At 37.2% G+C, this 14,780-nt stretch overlaps 1 protein-coding gene across 1 annotated transcript in view; it reads left to right on the top strand.

Moving 5' to 3' along the window:
• BRWD3 (bromodomain and WD repeat domain containing 3) overlaps positions 1 to 14,780 on the top strand; it is a 240,297-nt gene that overhangs the window by 140,524 nt on the left and 84,993 nt on the right. The window contains exons 15-17 of the mRNA XM_006872503.1: positions 5,255 to 5,389; positions 6,583 to 6,711; positions 7,719 to 7,944. Coding sequence (XP_006872565.1) covers positions 5,255 to 5,389; positions 6,583 to 6,711; positions 7,719 to 7,944 — 490 coding nt within the window. The remainder of the gene's footprint in view (positions 1 to 5,254; positions 5,390 to 6,582; positions 6,712 to 7,718; positions 7,945 to 14,780) is intronic.

Here is a 14,780-nt window from a genome sequence, read left to right as displayed (position 1 = left end):
TTATTGTGAATTGAGTGATAGTTTACATGGGAGAACATCGGTTGTACACTCATCCTATCATATTTCATTTCATTGCAATGGTTACAATCCTCTCTGTTCATTATCATTCAATAGTATTTCAGTATTTGTTTCTATTCCCTCTGTTCTTTTTTCTGGATTTACACAAAAACACTCAGGAATATATAATCATTTAAACAACCCAAAGGCACATTCTGCAAGCCTGCTTCCTGGCCACCAGCACACAGCCTTTCTCTTTCCATGAGTCTAGAGTCCTCAGCTGCTCCATCTCTCCATGTTATCAAATCTGGCGTCTCTGCTTCTCTGGATAGGGTTCAACGTTCCACTCGTGCTCTTCTCCCTGGATGGTCCAAGGGTCCTCTGTTACTTGAATGTGAGGTTAACTACTTCACCCTTTATGTTACAAAACTTCTATCTTTGCAATTGTGACAATCACAGTTAGTCATGTTAACAATTACTATTGAATCAAAATAATCCTATCCCCATCTCCTTTCACCAGACCCATCTAGACAAGATGAAAACTATTCCGTGGCGATTCTACCTTCCCCCGCTTGCTCTGAAACTAAACTCACTCTTGAAAACTTGTAAGCCAGCCACTTAATGCCTTTATAGCACCACCACCCCCAATTTAGGTAGCCAGTATCTAATTTGCCTGTCCCTAATAAACCCTGTCCTGGTGTGGTGCTGTAGGTTAATGTGTCAGACTGCAAAACCATTTGACCTGCAAGGTCGGCAATTCAAGCTCACCACCTGCTCCTCAGAAACCCTATTACAGGATCACCATGGATCGGAACTGACTCAGCGGCACTTCACAACAACAGCAGCAATAAACCCTGTATACCCTTTCCTGAGTTTAAACCATTCAGTAATCTCTATTTTCAGCCAAGGTCCATATAATGTCTGCAGTGATATCCTTCTTTCCATATCCTCTTCTGAATCTGGCTTGAGTTTCTGGAAGTTCCCTGTCAATATATTATTACAGCTATTTTTAAATTGTCTTCAACAATATTTTACTTGCATGTGACATTAATGATATAGTTTGATGATTTCTACATCTCTTTGGAATAGGCACAAATATGGATCTCTTTCAACAGTTGCCCAGGTCGCTAGCTGGCTGTCTTCCAGTTCTTTCAGCTTGAGAAATGCCAAGCATCTTCTACCCTTTTGGTTTCCTATCTCACGGTCTTTGCACATTTCATTGTAATACTTCACTGACTTCTGGAGATGCCCTTTGACATTTTCTGTTCAGTTCTTTTAACTCATTTCTTCTATTCAATTTTATGCATGAGAGGAAGCTTCAGAGTTTCATTTGACATCAGATTTGGTCTTTCTGTTGTTGTTGTTGTTGTTCTGTCTTTTTGATGACCTTTTACTTTCTTCCTGTCTGATGTTTTTTATTTCATACCACAACTCTTCTGGTCCTCAGTCATTGGTTTCCAATGTATCAAATCTTTTCTTTAGATGGTTTCTAAATTCAGTTGGAATATATCCAAGGTAATAATTTTGTTCTTGTGAATATGTTTAAATTTTATTCAGCTTCAACGTGAACTTACATATAAGCAATTGATGATTTGCTCCATAGTTTGCCCTGCCCTTGTTTTGGCTATGATGATATTGAACTTTTTCAACATCTAGTTCTGCCGATATAGTCAGTTTGATTCCTGTGTATTCTATCTAATGAGATCCATATGTAAGTCACCTTTTTTATGTTGTTTGAAAGAGGTATTTGCAATGAATAAGACATCAATCTTGCAAAATTCTATCCTGGGATTTCTAATCACCCATGATTATCAGTGCATCTTGATTGCCTGTTTGGTCAGTTTAAGACTGCAGAAGTTGTTTTTCTTTTTTTTTTTACTTGTTAATCTGGTGTTAAGTGCCCTCGAGTCCATTCTGTCTCATAGTGAACCTGTATAGGGTTTCTGAGACTGTAGTCTTTGTAGAAGCAGAAAGTCTCATCTATATTCCACAGAGTGACTGGTAGACTTGAACTGCCAATTTGTGGTTCACAGTCCAATGCTTATCCTATGGAGCCACTATGTTTTCCATAGAAGTTGGTACAATTCTTAAATTTCATCATCACTAGCTTCAGTGATTGGTTGTGTACATTTGACTTATAGTGGTATTAATTGGTCTTCCTTGATGTTATCCTATCACAGACAGCATTGTACTTCAACATAAATCTTGAAATGTTCTTTAGATGATGAATGTAATACCATTCCTCTTCACTTTGACGTTCCCAGCATAGTAAACCATGATTGTTGGATTCAAAATGGCCAGTACCAGTCCATTTCACCTCACTAATGCTTAAGATATCGTAACATCCCACATTACACTTATTAATGGATGTTTGCAGCTATTTCTTCTTGTTTGAGTTGTGTCCCATCAGCAAATGAAGTCCCAAAAGCATTGCTGTCTATTCATGTCATTGTGGTCAACTCTACTTTGAGGAACCAATTCTTCTCCAGTCTTACTTTGAGTACCTTTCAACCTGAGGAGCTCAGCTTTCTTCACTGTATCTTAGCAGTGTTCTGCTGCTGTTCATAATGTTTTCATTTTCTGATACTACATCTGACAATTTCCAGCTTCTGTTCATAAATAGTTCAGGGGATAACCATTCAGAAGTAGGTTGCCATTTCTTCTTCCTAGTCTGTCTTAATCTGTTGTTGTTGTTGAGTACTGTGGAGTAGTCGGTTCCGACTCATAGTGATCCTGTGCAGGGTTTCCGAGACTGTAAATCTTTATGGGAGCAGAAAGCCTCATATTTCTCCCATAGAACACTGGTAGTTTCAAACTGCCGACCTTGAGGTAAGCAGCCCGATTCATAACCACTACATTTAGTTCTGCTTAAATCTGTCCACTGTGAGTGATTCTGCTGATATTTTAAATACTGGTGGTATAGCTTCCAGCACCACAGCTACATGTACGGCTTCACACTACAACAAACTGACAAGATGGATAATGAATATATTATGGAGCCTGCCAAAATAATAGTTTGAATATCAGTTCCTATGAATTAAATTGTGTACCTCCAAAATATGTGTTGTAAATCCTAACCCCTCTTAATGTGAGTCATATTGATTTCAACAGCAATGGGTTTGGTTTTTGTTTTGTACATGTGTACTACGGAACTTCAGAAAGTTTGTGGAAGAATTCCATTATCTTTTAATTCCATTTTTCAATGAGCATTTTGAGCCCCCTTTTAATGTAATCCTATTTTAGCATATGACTTTCCTTGTTACATTAATGAAGGCTGTGTCAGGGTATGGTATCTTAAGCCATTTTCTTTCTTTCTTTTCTTTTAAATTCAGTAATAGTCTACATGACAGAACATCAGTTTTGCACCCAACCAGTCGTATCTTGCTTCATTGTTATGATTGCAACCCCTTTATGTTCCATTGGTTAACAGTTGTCATTGTTGTTAAGTACTGTGGAGTTGGTTCGGACTTTTAGTGACCCTACAGAGGGTTTCCAAGGCTGCATATCTTTACGGGAACAGAAAGCCTCATTTTTCTCCCGCGGAACAGCTTGTAGTTTCGAACTGCCAACCTTGAGGTTAGCAGCCCGATACGTAACCACTTGCCTCTGTTTCCCCTTTTTTTATTTTTTGATGTACACAGACACACACAAGAATAGATAATTTTTTAAATAGCCCAAGGGCACATTTTGTAAACCAGCCCCCTGCCCATCTGCACACATTCTTTCTCTTTCCTTGCATCTAGAGTCCTCAGCTGCTCTGTCTCTCCATGACATCATCTCTGCCTCCATCTCTGGTGTCAATGCTTCTCTGGTTAGGATCCCACATTCTGCTCATGCTCTTCTCTCTTGCTGGTCCTAGGGTCCTCTGTTCCTGGAATATAAGATTAACCACTTTTTGTTATACAACTTCTACCTTTACAGTTGTGACAATTGCAATTAGTCATGATAACAGTTACTCACTATTGAATCAAAAGAATCCTATCCCCAACTCTTTTCACCAGACACATCTAGACAAGATGAAAACTATTCAATGGGACTCTACCTTCCCTCGCTTGCTCTGAAACTAAACTTCCTCATGAAAATTTGTAAGCCAGCTACTTCATGCCTTTATAGACCCGCCCTCCCCCCCCCCCATTTTAGATAGCCAGTGTTTAAGTTGCCTGCCCCTATCAACTCTGTGTACTGAGGGGGATAGGCTTGATCCTTGGTTTGAAGACTCCTTCCCTCTCAGTTGATATGGTGTGGCATTTGGTTTAATGCGTTGAATTGCAAAGTCAGTTTGAACTGCAAGGTCGACAGTTCATGCTCAGTAGTTGCTCCTCGGAAACCCTATGCATGGTTGCTATGGGTTAGAACTAACTCTACAACACTTAACAAAAATAACAACGACATCTATAAGAAAAGATCAAGTTAATCAAATTGTAAGCAATTTACACTTGCTTCCTGTATCAAATGTTTTAATCTTTCTCTAGTCGAATTCTGATCATCAAGCCATCCAAACTAGGTCAGATGGGTACTATCAGCAAGTTTGGCCATTCTTGCGCATCTCTTCCCACTCAGCTCTTGCCCTCATTGGCTAGGTCAGTTTCCATGTAAGCCATTTTCTCGTAAGATGTAAAAAGAGTGATTTGTTGCATAATCAAGCAAGTACATATGGAGAAATAGTGATGCTACCTTGACATCAAGGAACTTAGAACCTGAAAAGACACAACAACTTTCTCCCAAAGCCAACAGAAAGCAAAAGGCTTCCTATAGAACTAGGCTTTCTAAATGAAACTGCTGTGAGATAATAGATTATTGTTTCTTAAAGCCATCCTCATGTGTGATATTTCTATTATAGTAATACTAAGTAACTTCGATCAGTGATAGAGAGTGTTGGATGAACAATATTATCACTCTAGTAGATTTGGGTGTTACATGGAGATTCTATTTGTCACCTATTTTGTGACATCTTAAATAGCAGGGTCATAGAACTATTTCTATTTCATGTGTGTGATTAATTAGGCCTGATTGTTTGGACTATCTTTATTTTAATCACATTTCCTAACAGTTTTAGGTTTTCTTAGTCTTCTATCTATTGATAATTTATAAAATCAACAATTATGCATATAAGGAACTCTTACTTAACTATATTGTTCATAAAATATCCATGGAGTAAATGCTGTTAAATTACTTTGCATGTGTTCATCTGGCCTTTTGACCAAATAAATCTCATATTGTTTGTTGCTTTTCATTTTTAATGTTGATTTAATCACAGGGGCATGATGATGAAGTATTTGTTTTGGAAGCGCATCCATTTGATCAAAGGATCATACTTTCAGCAGGTCATGATGGCAACATTTTTATTTGGGACCTTCACCGGGGGACCAAAATTCGAAATTACTTTAACATGGTAAGGAAAATCTGTTTTGTTCATATTCAAATTGACTTCTTATATATAATAAGAGCATTTTCCAAGCTCTGCCCCCCCCAGCCCAGAAACTCTATAAACTTAAATTTATTAAACTTTGAGAGTTACACTTAGTCATAATGAATAAGGATTAATATTTAAACCATAATCTTAGTTTATAAATTATTACAATGACTGTTGTTGTTGCTAAGTACTGTGGATTCGTTTCCGACTCACAGTGACCCTGCATAGGGTTTCTGAGGCTGTAAATCTTTACTGAAGCAGAAAGCCTTATCTTTCTCCCGCAGAATGGCTGGTAGTTTCAAACTGCCGACCTTGAAGGTTAGCAGCCTGATTCGTAACCACTACACTACCAGAGCTATGTAAATCTGCCTCTAGTAAACCCCATATGGATTAATTAGTACTTGAAGGTTTTTTAGTACGCATAGAATTAGAGATGTAGATTCTTTTAAATTTCATGCAAAATATGAAAAAAATCAGACAAATTACTCCCTCTCGACCATCCTTCTATGGCGATTGTTGTTAAGTGCCATCTAGTGGTTACAACTCATAGCGATGTTGCATAGAGTTTCCAAGGAGTGGATAGTGAGTTTGACTTGCAAACCTTGTGATTCAAACTGACTTGTGGTCCAGTACTTATTGTATAGTGCCACACCAGGACTAGGAATACTTATATTCAACATAATTAGTGTCTGTCTCTAAAGAATAATTCTAAATAAACATGTCTTGTCGCCTGTTGAGCTCCTTTTTAAAAGCTTTATGTAGCTCCAGAATATTAATAATACTGTTTTGATAGTAAAAATTGGTTTGTGTTTTAATTTTATGTTGATTATTTTAAGGCTCAATGTTGTTACAGCTTTAGAGGTAAAGATAATATTTTTACTTTGCTGAGACAGTACTTTTGTCAATTTAATTAGGTTTGGGTCTTTACAAAACTCTTCTGTCACCTCTTTATTATTTCTTGAGGTATGACAGTACTAGTAATGATTGATGCCGTCCATTGCCTTTTGATTCTCCTGATTTTCTCTCAGAGATTTACTGTTCGAGTAGGGTTCTGGCTACAGAAGCCAGAGTACATTGCAATGTTGATGCAACACAGAATCCACAGTATTAGCAATCACTACTTATTATTTGAAAATTGCTCTAAAGACAACTTAGACTCTTCTGAATTTCAGATTGAAGGTCAAGGCCATGGTGCAGTGTTTGATTGTAAATTTTCACCAGATGGGAATCATTTTGCTTGTACAGATTCTCATGGGCATTTGCTGCTTTTTGGTTTTGGATGCAGTAAATACTATGAAAAGGTTAGTATATTTCATTTTTGTTGTAGACCACAATTTGGAATTTTATAATTCATAAATTTTGGTTGAAGTCTTCCAGTTATTAGGAGTTCTGTGCCAGTATATGTAAAATAAGAAAGCTGCATTGGTAAATGTTTCGATGCCAGTATATATAAAATAAGAAAGCTGCATTGGTAAATGATGGTTGGAATATAGGGTGGGGATATAGGATGACTAAATACAGATATTAAAATTCATTAGAAAATCATTTTGCTTAGAACTAATTTTGCAGACCACCTTCCATGTGTAATAGGGAATGACTTTCCAGAATGCAACCTCTGGTTACTATAAATTCTTTGTATGAGAATAAACAGCTAGTGAAAATAGCTAGTGACTGATTGTATTCATGTCCTTGGTTGAATATTTAACTTACTATTAATTCTGTTGAAATACTTGAAAGCTAACTTAATTGGTTCATTGTATATTGTTAACTGTGATTTTGAAATCGATTTTAGAATCTTAGAGTTGGAAGAGAACTCACCTTTGAGTATCTTTGATGTGATTGATATTTTCCTGTCTAACCATTTATATTACATTTCATCTATCCTTATTTGAATGAAAATAAGCTAGAAAACCATATGATAGTATGCTTTTTACAACTTAAAAATAATATCTGACTTTATTCACTAGGATGTTGCTTTACTTCTTCATACTACAGTAGAAGAAATATTACACAGAACCAAATAAAAAGGGGCTTCAAAAAGTTTGTGGGAAAATGTAATTAGAAGATAATGGAATTTTTCCATGAACATTTTAAAGTCCCATTTTATAATGCACATTTTAGGATTTTTGTGGAGAAAATAATGGGACACCATCTAGTTAATTCACTAATAGGTGTTAACATGTTAGCAACTGGCTACAAGAGAATTCAAAAATTGCCTGATTTTAAAAATCCTTTGCCCTAGTAATTAAAATATGTACTTTTCTGTAAACTCCCTATGTGTTTTGCATACTAAAAATCTATTATAAAGATTCCAGATCAGATGTTCTTCCACACTGATTATCGACCTCTTATTCGTGATGCCAACAACTATGTATTGGATGAACAAACTCAACAAGCTCCTCACCTCATGCCTCCCCCATTCTTGGTGGATGTTGATGGAAACCCCCATCCCACAAAATTTCAACGGCTGGTACCAGGACGGGAAAATTGTAAGGATGAGCAACTTATACCACAGCTGGGTTATGTTGCTAATGGTACGTCTTCTCTAAAATTGAGTTTTAAACATTTTTCAAAATATTGTACTTGCTGCTGCTGTCCTCTGTATGAAATACATCCCCTTGCTAAACTCTGGAATAGGTTTGTAGGGATGGTAGGGGAGCAACTTTTCCTCCTGGCTTCATAAGGGGGAAGGAGAATCAAACTCAACATCAGCCTAAAGCCAATTCCTATGAGGTCTCTCCCAAGTCTCTGCTTCTCTGCTGGGTTCGATAATTCATTGCATTTATTATTGTTTGTTGTTAAGTGTCGTTGAGTTGGTTCTGACTAATAGTGACCCTGTATATTATTTCTGAGGAACAACTAGTGGATTTTAATTGCCAGCCTTAAAGTCCAGTGTTTATCCTACAAATGTCACTCCAGGACTCCATGAATATAAAATATTAAAGAAACACTTAAAATACACTAAAAAAAATCTTTAACATGACAGTAATATTTTGATGTGCATCATTAGGGTAGCATCTATTTGCTATTATAAACCATTGTATGTACGTTGAATTTTTAGTAGACTTTACAGGGTTGGTTCATAACAAGGGGTTGGTTCATAACAACTTAGTTATTAGTTCATAACTAAGTTAGAGTTCATAACCTGGAGACTGCTTGTATTTAATTTGGTAATTTTCCTATTCTGGCAAGTGTCAAAAAGAAACTATTTAAACATATTATCTTTCAATATACATGAAGACTACTGACACTTCTTTAAAATGATCCATTTTTCCTGAGAGTATAGGAAACCCTGAAGATATATTAACTTGTAATGAAATCTAATAATAATTATAGGCAGGCAATCATTAATAATCAATGCTATTAAGGTTGGAGAGATTGTACTAGCACTTGAGCCCAAGAGATTTGCAATGCCTATATCTGAATTCAGAATTCTTAGTGACTTTTTTTAGGGTCTCTTCCTGTGAATATAATAGGCTCAGGACAAAGCTTATGGATGCATTTTGATGTACAACATTGCATTATTACAGAATAGAAAGAGAAAATTAAAGCACAAGGACTCAACTATTAAACCTTTAGCAACTTGGGCTATATAATGTTGTTGTTGTTGTTAAGTGCCATCAAGTCAATTCCGACTCATACTACCCTTTATGGGGTTTCTGAGGAGTGACTGATGGGCTTGAACTGCCGACCTTGTGGTTAAAACCAACTTTGCAATATAATGCATTAATCCACAGAGCCATACTAGGACTCTGTATAGCTGATTTGTTGTTGTTGTTAAGTGCCGTCAAGTCAATTCCAATCCATAACAACCCTGTATAGGGTTTCCAAGGAGTAGCTGGTGAGCTTGAACTGCCGACCTCTCAGTTCAAACGGCTTTGCAGTCTGATGCGTTAACCCACAGTGCCACACCAGGACTCCTGATAAGGCCTGTTAAATTTAATTCATTAGAGTCGTACATCATAGTGTGTAATTTTTATTTCACTGATTTTATCAAATATTAAAATCCCTTCGCTTCAATGTTGTTGTTAAGTGCTGTCGAGTTGGTTCTGACTCATAGAGCCCCTGTGTAGCTGCTTGTTGTTGTTAAGTGCCAGTGAGTCTGTTCTGACCCATAGCGACCCTGTATAGGGTTTCCAAGGAGCAGCTGGGAAGCTTGAACTGCTGACCTTGAGTTCAAATGACTTTGCAGTCTGGTACGTTAACTCTCAGTGCCACACCAGGACTCCATATAGCTGGTGGTGGTGGTGATGTGCTGTGGAGTTGGTTCCGACTAATAGCGAGGGTTTCTGAGGCTATAAATGTTAACGGGAGCAGAAAGCCTCATCTTTCTCCCATAATAGCTGGTAGTTGCGAACTGCTGACCTTGCAGTTCACAGCCCGATTCATAACCACTACGCTACCAGAGTTCCATTAATTTAATTCATTAATGTCATAAATGTTGTTACTGTTAAGTGCTGTGGAATCTGTTTTAATTCATACAGACCCTGTATAGAGGTTTGGAGGCTTGTAAAAATGTTTGTGGGTGTAGAAAGCCTCATCTTTCTCCCATGGACCAGCTGTTAGGCTTGAACCATCAAGTTAGTGATTCACAGTCCAGTGCTTATTCTATAGCACCACCTCCAAAATATTTATAAGACATTTATATCTATTATATTCATGTTGTTATTGTTAAGTGCCATTGAGTGAGTTCTGTCTCATCATGAATCTGTATAGGGTTTCTGAGGAGCAGGTGATCGGGTTTGAGCTCGCAATATTATGGTTCAAAGTCTAGTGCTGGAGTCCATCATATTTATAAAAGGCATAAGTTCAGTCTTAAACTAAGGCAAAAAATGTTCTCAGTAGAACATGGATTACAATACAGGAAGCAAACTGAAAATACGATGGTAAAGTTTAGAGATATGTTGTAGCTTTACACAAAATATTTAGCAATAAACTATGACTTTAAGAAATAGTCTTACAATTTACAGAGTACTATGGAAGGACTGAGGGCAACGTAATATCACTGAACCAAAATTCAATCAATTTTATTTAAAGTGTATTTTGAAAATCATAAATGGAACTGTGTAATACAAACTCAAAATGAATTTATTCCTCTTAGCTTCACAATATGACAAGATTCCAGATCATAATTTCCAAAATCCAGTCTTCACTATTTGGCAGATTTCATTGCAATAACCACATAAAATTCAAGGACCATACTCATGATAATGGGTTTTATTAGAGAACCTAACAAGTTACATTTCAGGATTTGAAATGCTCAGGATTCAGTTCTTCTGTCAGGATAGCCTTGTCTCAGCCATGTATAGGTATGCATCTCTCTGCACCTTGGCCTCTCAGGCACAAGGTCCCTTGACTTCTGCCCTCACAGGCAATGTTCCAAAGTTATTTTAGTGCTGCCAATAAATGCCCAAAGGGAACTCTACTGTGCCATAAGCATCATCCCAAAAGTACTCAACTCTAGCTCCATGGGTTCGCAAGCCTTGCTCTCCTGATTAAGTGACTGGAGTAAACCCATTCCACAATCAAGCCTGCTGTGCAAAAGCACTGAGCTTTCTCACTTTATGGGCTGGGAACTCACCACTCTCTCTTGTGTTCTTGGTGTTGCTGCCTCTGCTGCCACTACTTCTACACCACTTTTCTGGTATCACAGCTTTCTGTCTTCTGAATCAAAGAGGTTCAGCATACAGAGATCTGAGGATCCAAATAATGTGCTTCACTCCTGGCTCTTCTTTCTTGATTTTTGTGAGATCCCTGTCCCTTCATATGAGATGACTCATTTTAAACCTAGCAGGATGGCAAAACTGACCAATCCCCAGATTACAGTACCATAGACCCTATCTGCATGGTCCCACCCAGTCATGTGGTAGTTGCAAAGACTATGTCTAGAAGAGCCATATCAAACAGTTCACTGCACCACAAGGTTATAACGTGTTTTATTTAACATGCCTATTAATTTTTGATTATATAGTACTTTTTACTTTGTAGAGTACATTTTAAAAATTGTGAGTTGAGTGAAGGATTATAGACAAGAGCATCAGTTTTACATTCAACAATCATATACTTTGTTTCATCTCAATGATTGCAATCCCCTCCATGCAACAACAGTTATCTCATTTCCTCCCTATGGTTCCTATTTCCATTCCATGCTAAGCATACCTTACTAGTGTTGTCCCCACTATGTACCTATATACTATTTGGAAGAAAATTGTGCCACGAGGGTGATGGTTCCTTTCCAAAATTAAAGTTTGGTTGAGGGTCATATTCTCAGATAACTACAGTCTTTTTCTGACCAGTAAGCCTGGTCTTTTATATTTATATATATGATTTTGAGATGTGTTCTACATTTTCTGTCACTTTATTCATGACCTTCTAATGTGATCCTTTTCTGAGTAGTTGGTTGTTGTTGTTATGTGCTGTCGAGTCGGTTCTAGTGGTATCTAATTTTTCCGGTTTTGGAGACATGGTAACTGATGTTCACTTGTTCCATTGAACTAATTGATTCCAAACATCTTCAGTTATTATCATTCTTTTTTTGCCACACATGGAGAGACCAATAGTTGCACCTCAGAAAGCCACTCATGAGCTTATAAGATTCCAGATTTTACTCACCAAAATAGGATGTAGAACATTGTCTTTGTGGAATATGTTATGCCAGTTGACCATGGTGTCCCCTGAGACTATAATCCTAAACTCCCAAGCTGGCCAACTCATTGCTTTAAAATGTTTGATAATATACATGTGTTCATTGCCTTGCTAGCAATATACTCCATCACATTCATATGTGTGTTTGCAGCAAAGGTAAATCCCCATGTATAAATATCTTCTTTCAAACCTATATATTTGTGGGTATACTCCCACTCTTCCTCCCATACCAGGTCAACCTGAGTATATAGCCTTGTATCTACCCACAGAACACTGTTTCAAGGTTGTGTATATACTATTTACTTCTATCCCCTTTAGCCCTTGTATACCTCCCTGTGTGTTCACCTGTCTTCATCATTCTTCTGCCAATCTCCCTCTTCTTGTATATTGTCCTTCCCATCACTTGAGATAACATTGTGTCTACCCATTATAGGGAGTTCTGATGTAGCACCATAGGATAAGCACTCAACTTCAAGGTCAGTTTGAACTGCAAGGTTGGTGGTTCAAAATCGTCAGCCACTCCCCTGGAAATATTCAGGGTCGCTATGAGTCGGAACTGACTTGACGGCACTTTACAACAACAACAGACTTGATGGAATTTGATCAGTTATAAAAGCTTAACACAAAGTTAGCACATCTAAAGATAACAGAATCTTATGTTCAGGGTTTCTAAGAAAGCAGGTGACCACAATGTAAAAGTACTCTATAAACAGTTGTTTTTAAGTGCTGTCAAGTTGCTTCTGACTCATAGCAACCCTGTATAGGGTTTACGTGGAGTGGCTGATGAGTTTGAACCACCAATCTTGCAGTTCAAACCAACTTTGCTGTCCAGTACATTATCCCACAGTGCCTTCTAATATATAGTTAATGTACTTATTATAGAGGAATCTTCAGAAACCAAGAACTGAAAAACAGCTATTTGCCTGTCTTCACATTTGCAAACAAATATTGATAGTGGGGAGAGGAAGTAAGTGCTTAAATAACACTGAGTTGTGGAGGATACTGAGGAAGCAAACCTGTATGTGATATATGATAGGATCATAGAATAAGACTTTGGAATAAGCTTTTCTGTATCAAAGCAACTTGGTCACTTCTGATTGGATTCTTTCCCCCTACTTATACTGTTCCCTCAAGCCCTTGAAACTCTGTAATACCTTCATATCTTAGATTGTTATTCATAAGTTTTTCTGCCTTGCATGAGGTAGTAAGTTATTTATTTGCAAATAAAATTTATTTACCAGAGAATTAAGACTTGAATTGATCGTACAGGATGAAATTATGCACGTCCTTTTATAACGTTCTCTCCCATAAGGGTTTGGTTTATTAAACCAGGAGGAAAGTTGTGCATATTAAGTAGGAGATTAAATGACTAAATAGAAGATCTGTAATTTCTTGTAAGATCTGATCTCATGGTTAACTCTCAGATACCAATTTGGTTAACTAGAGCACAAGATTAAAAATCATTCAAAGATGTATATATGAAAAAAATCATACAAGTAAATATAAGGGTAAGTCAGAAATTATTGCTACTAAGATTACAGCTTATGCATGCACAGGTTTATTCCAAACTAAATCAAAACACTTGTCTTCTTAGAGTAGCACCCCCGCCCACCCCCACCCCAAAAATGTGGGGCAGATGTTTTTTGTGCCATGAGAAAAATGATGTTGAGATCAGAAAAAATTTCAAAAAAAAAAAGGCCCACAACTGATCATCTGTCAAACTTTAAGCATTGCAACAACTTTACAGGAATGCTGCCCCACATAAAACAACAGTTTTTGGAAGATCGATCATTTTTAAGGAAAATCGGAAAAACCTCCAAGATACATCAACCTCAATGAATGAAGAAGCTGGTTGAAGTCCAGAAACTGGCAGAAGATGACTGTTAAATTAGTATTGGTGCAATAGCTACTGAAATTGGAATCTCACATGGTTTGACATTTTCAGTTTTAAGCAAACCTCTTGTCCTTACCAAACCTTTGGCTTCGTGGTAGACAAAAGCATTGTGTGAAGAAAGATCAGTTAGCTGAAAGAGCTGACCTATATCAAAAGTATCAAACATGATTTTATGGAATGAAATTGTAAGTTAGGTTGAGGGTTGGACTTACTGATATGATACAGATAGCAAAGTCCAATCAAACCAGTGGCTTCCAAGGGGATCTGTTGAGTCACTAAATTTCAAGGCAGAAATAACAGCTCAGAAGGTTATAGTGACTATTTTTGGAATCTCAATGGTGTACTGGGGAAGAGCTGCCTCAAAGTAGAATTGACCGTGATGATGCAAATGGAATAAAGCCTGTGGGACCTTCATTTGCTGATGGGACACAACTCAAAATGAAAAGTAACAGCTGGAAACATCCATTAATGATTGGAACATGGATAGTACGAAGTATGAATCTAGGTAAATTGGAAATTGTCAAAAATGAAGTGGAACGCATAAACATCCATATCTTAGGCATTAGTGACCTGAACTGGTATTAGCCATTTTGAATCTGACCAACCAAATGGTTTACTATTCCAGGAATGACAAATTGAAAAGGAATGTGTTTTATTCATTGTCAAAAAGAACACATCCAGATTACTCATGAGAAACATGATACATATGTGATAGCATAATATCCATGCGCCTATAGTGAAGACCAATTAATACCAGTATTATGCAAAATTATGCAACAACCACTAAAGCCAGTGAGGAAGAAATAGAAAAATTCTACCAACTTCTTCAAT

The sequence above is a fragment of the Chrysochloris asiatica genome, unplaced genomic scaffold (assembly GCF_000296735.1).
Source record: "Chrysochloris asiatica unplaced genomic scaffold, ChrAsi1.0 scaffold00201, whole genome shotgun sequence".
Classification (NCBI taxonomy): Eukaryota; Metazoa; Chordata; class Mammalia; order Afrosoricida; family Chrysochloridae; genus Chrysochloris; species Chrysochloris asiatica.
This window is presented reverse-complemented; position numbering and strand designations above follow the sequence as displayed.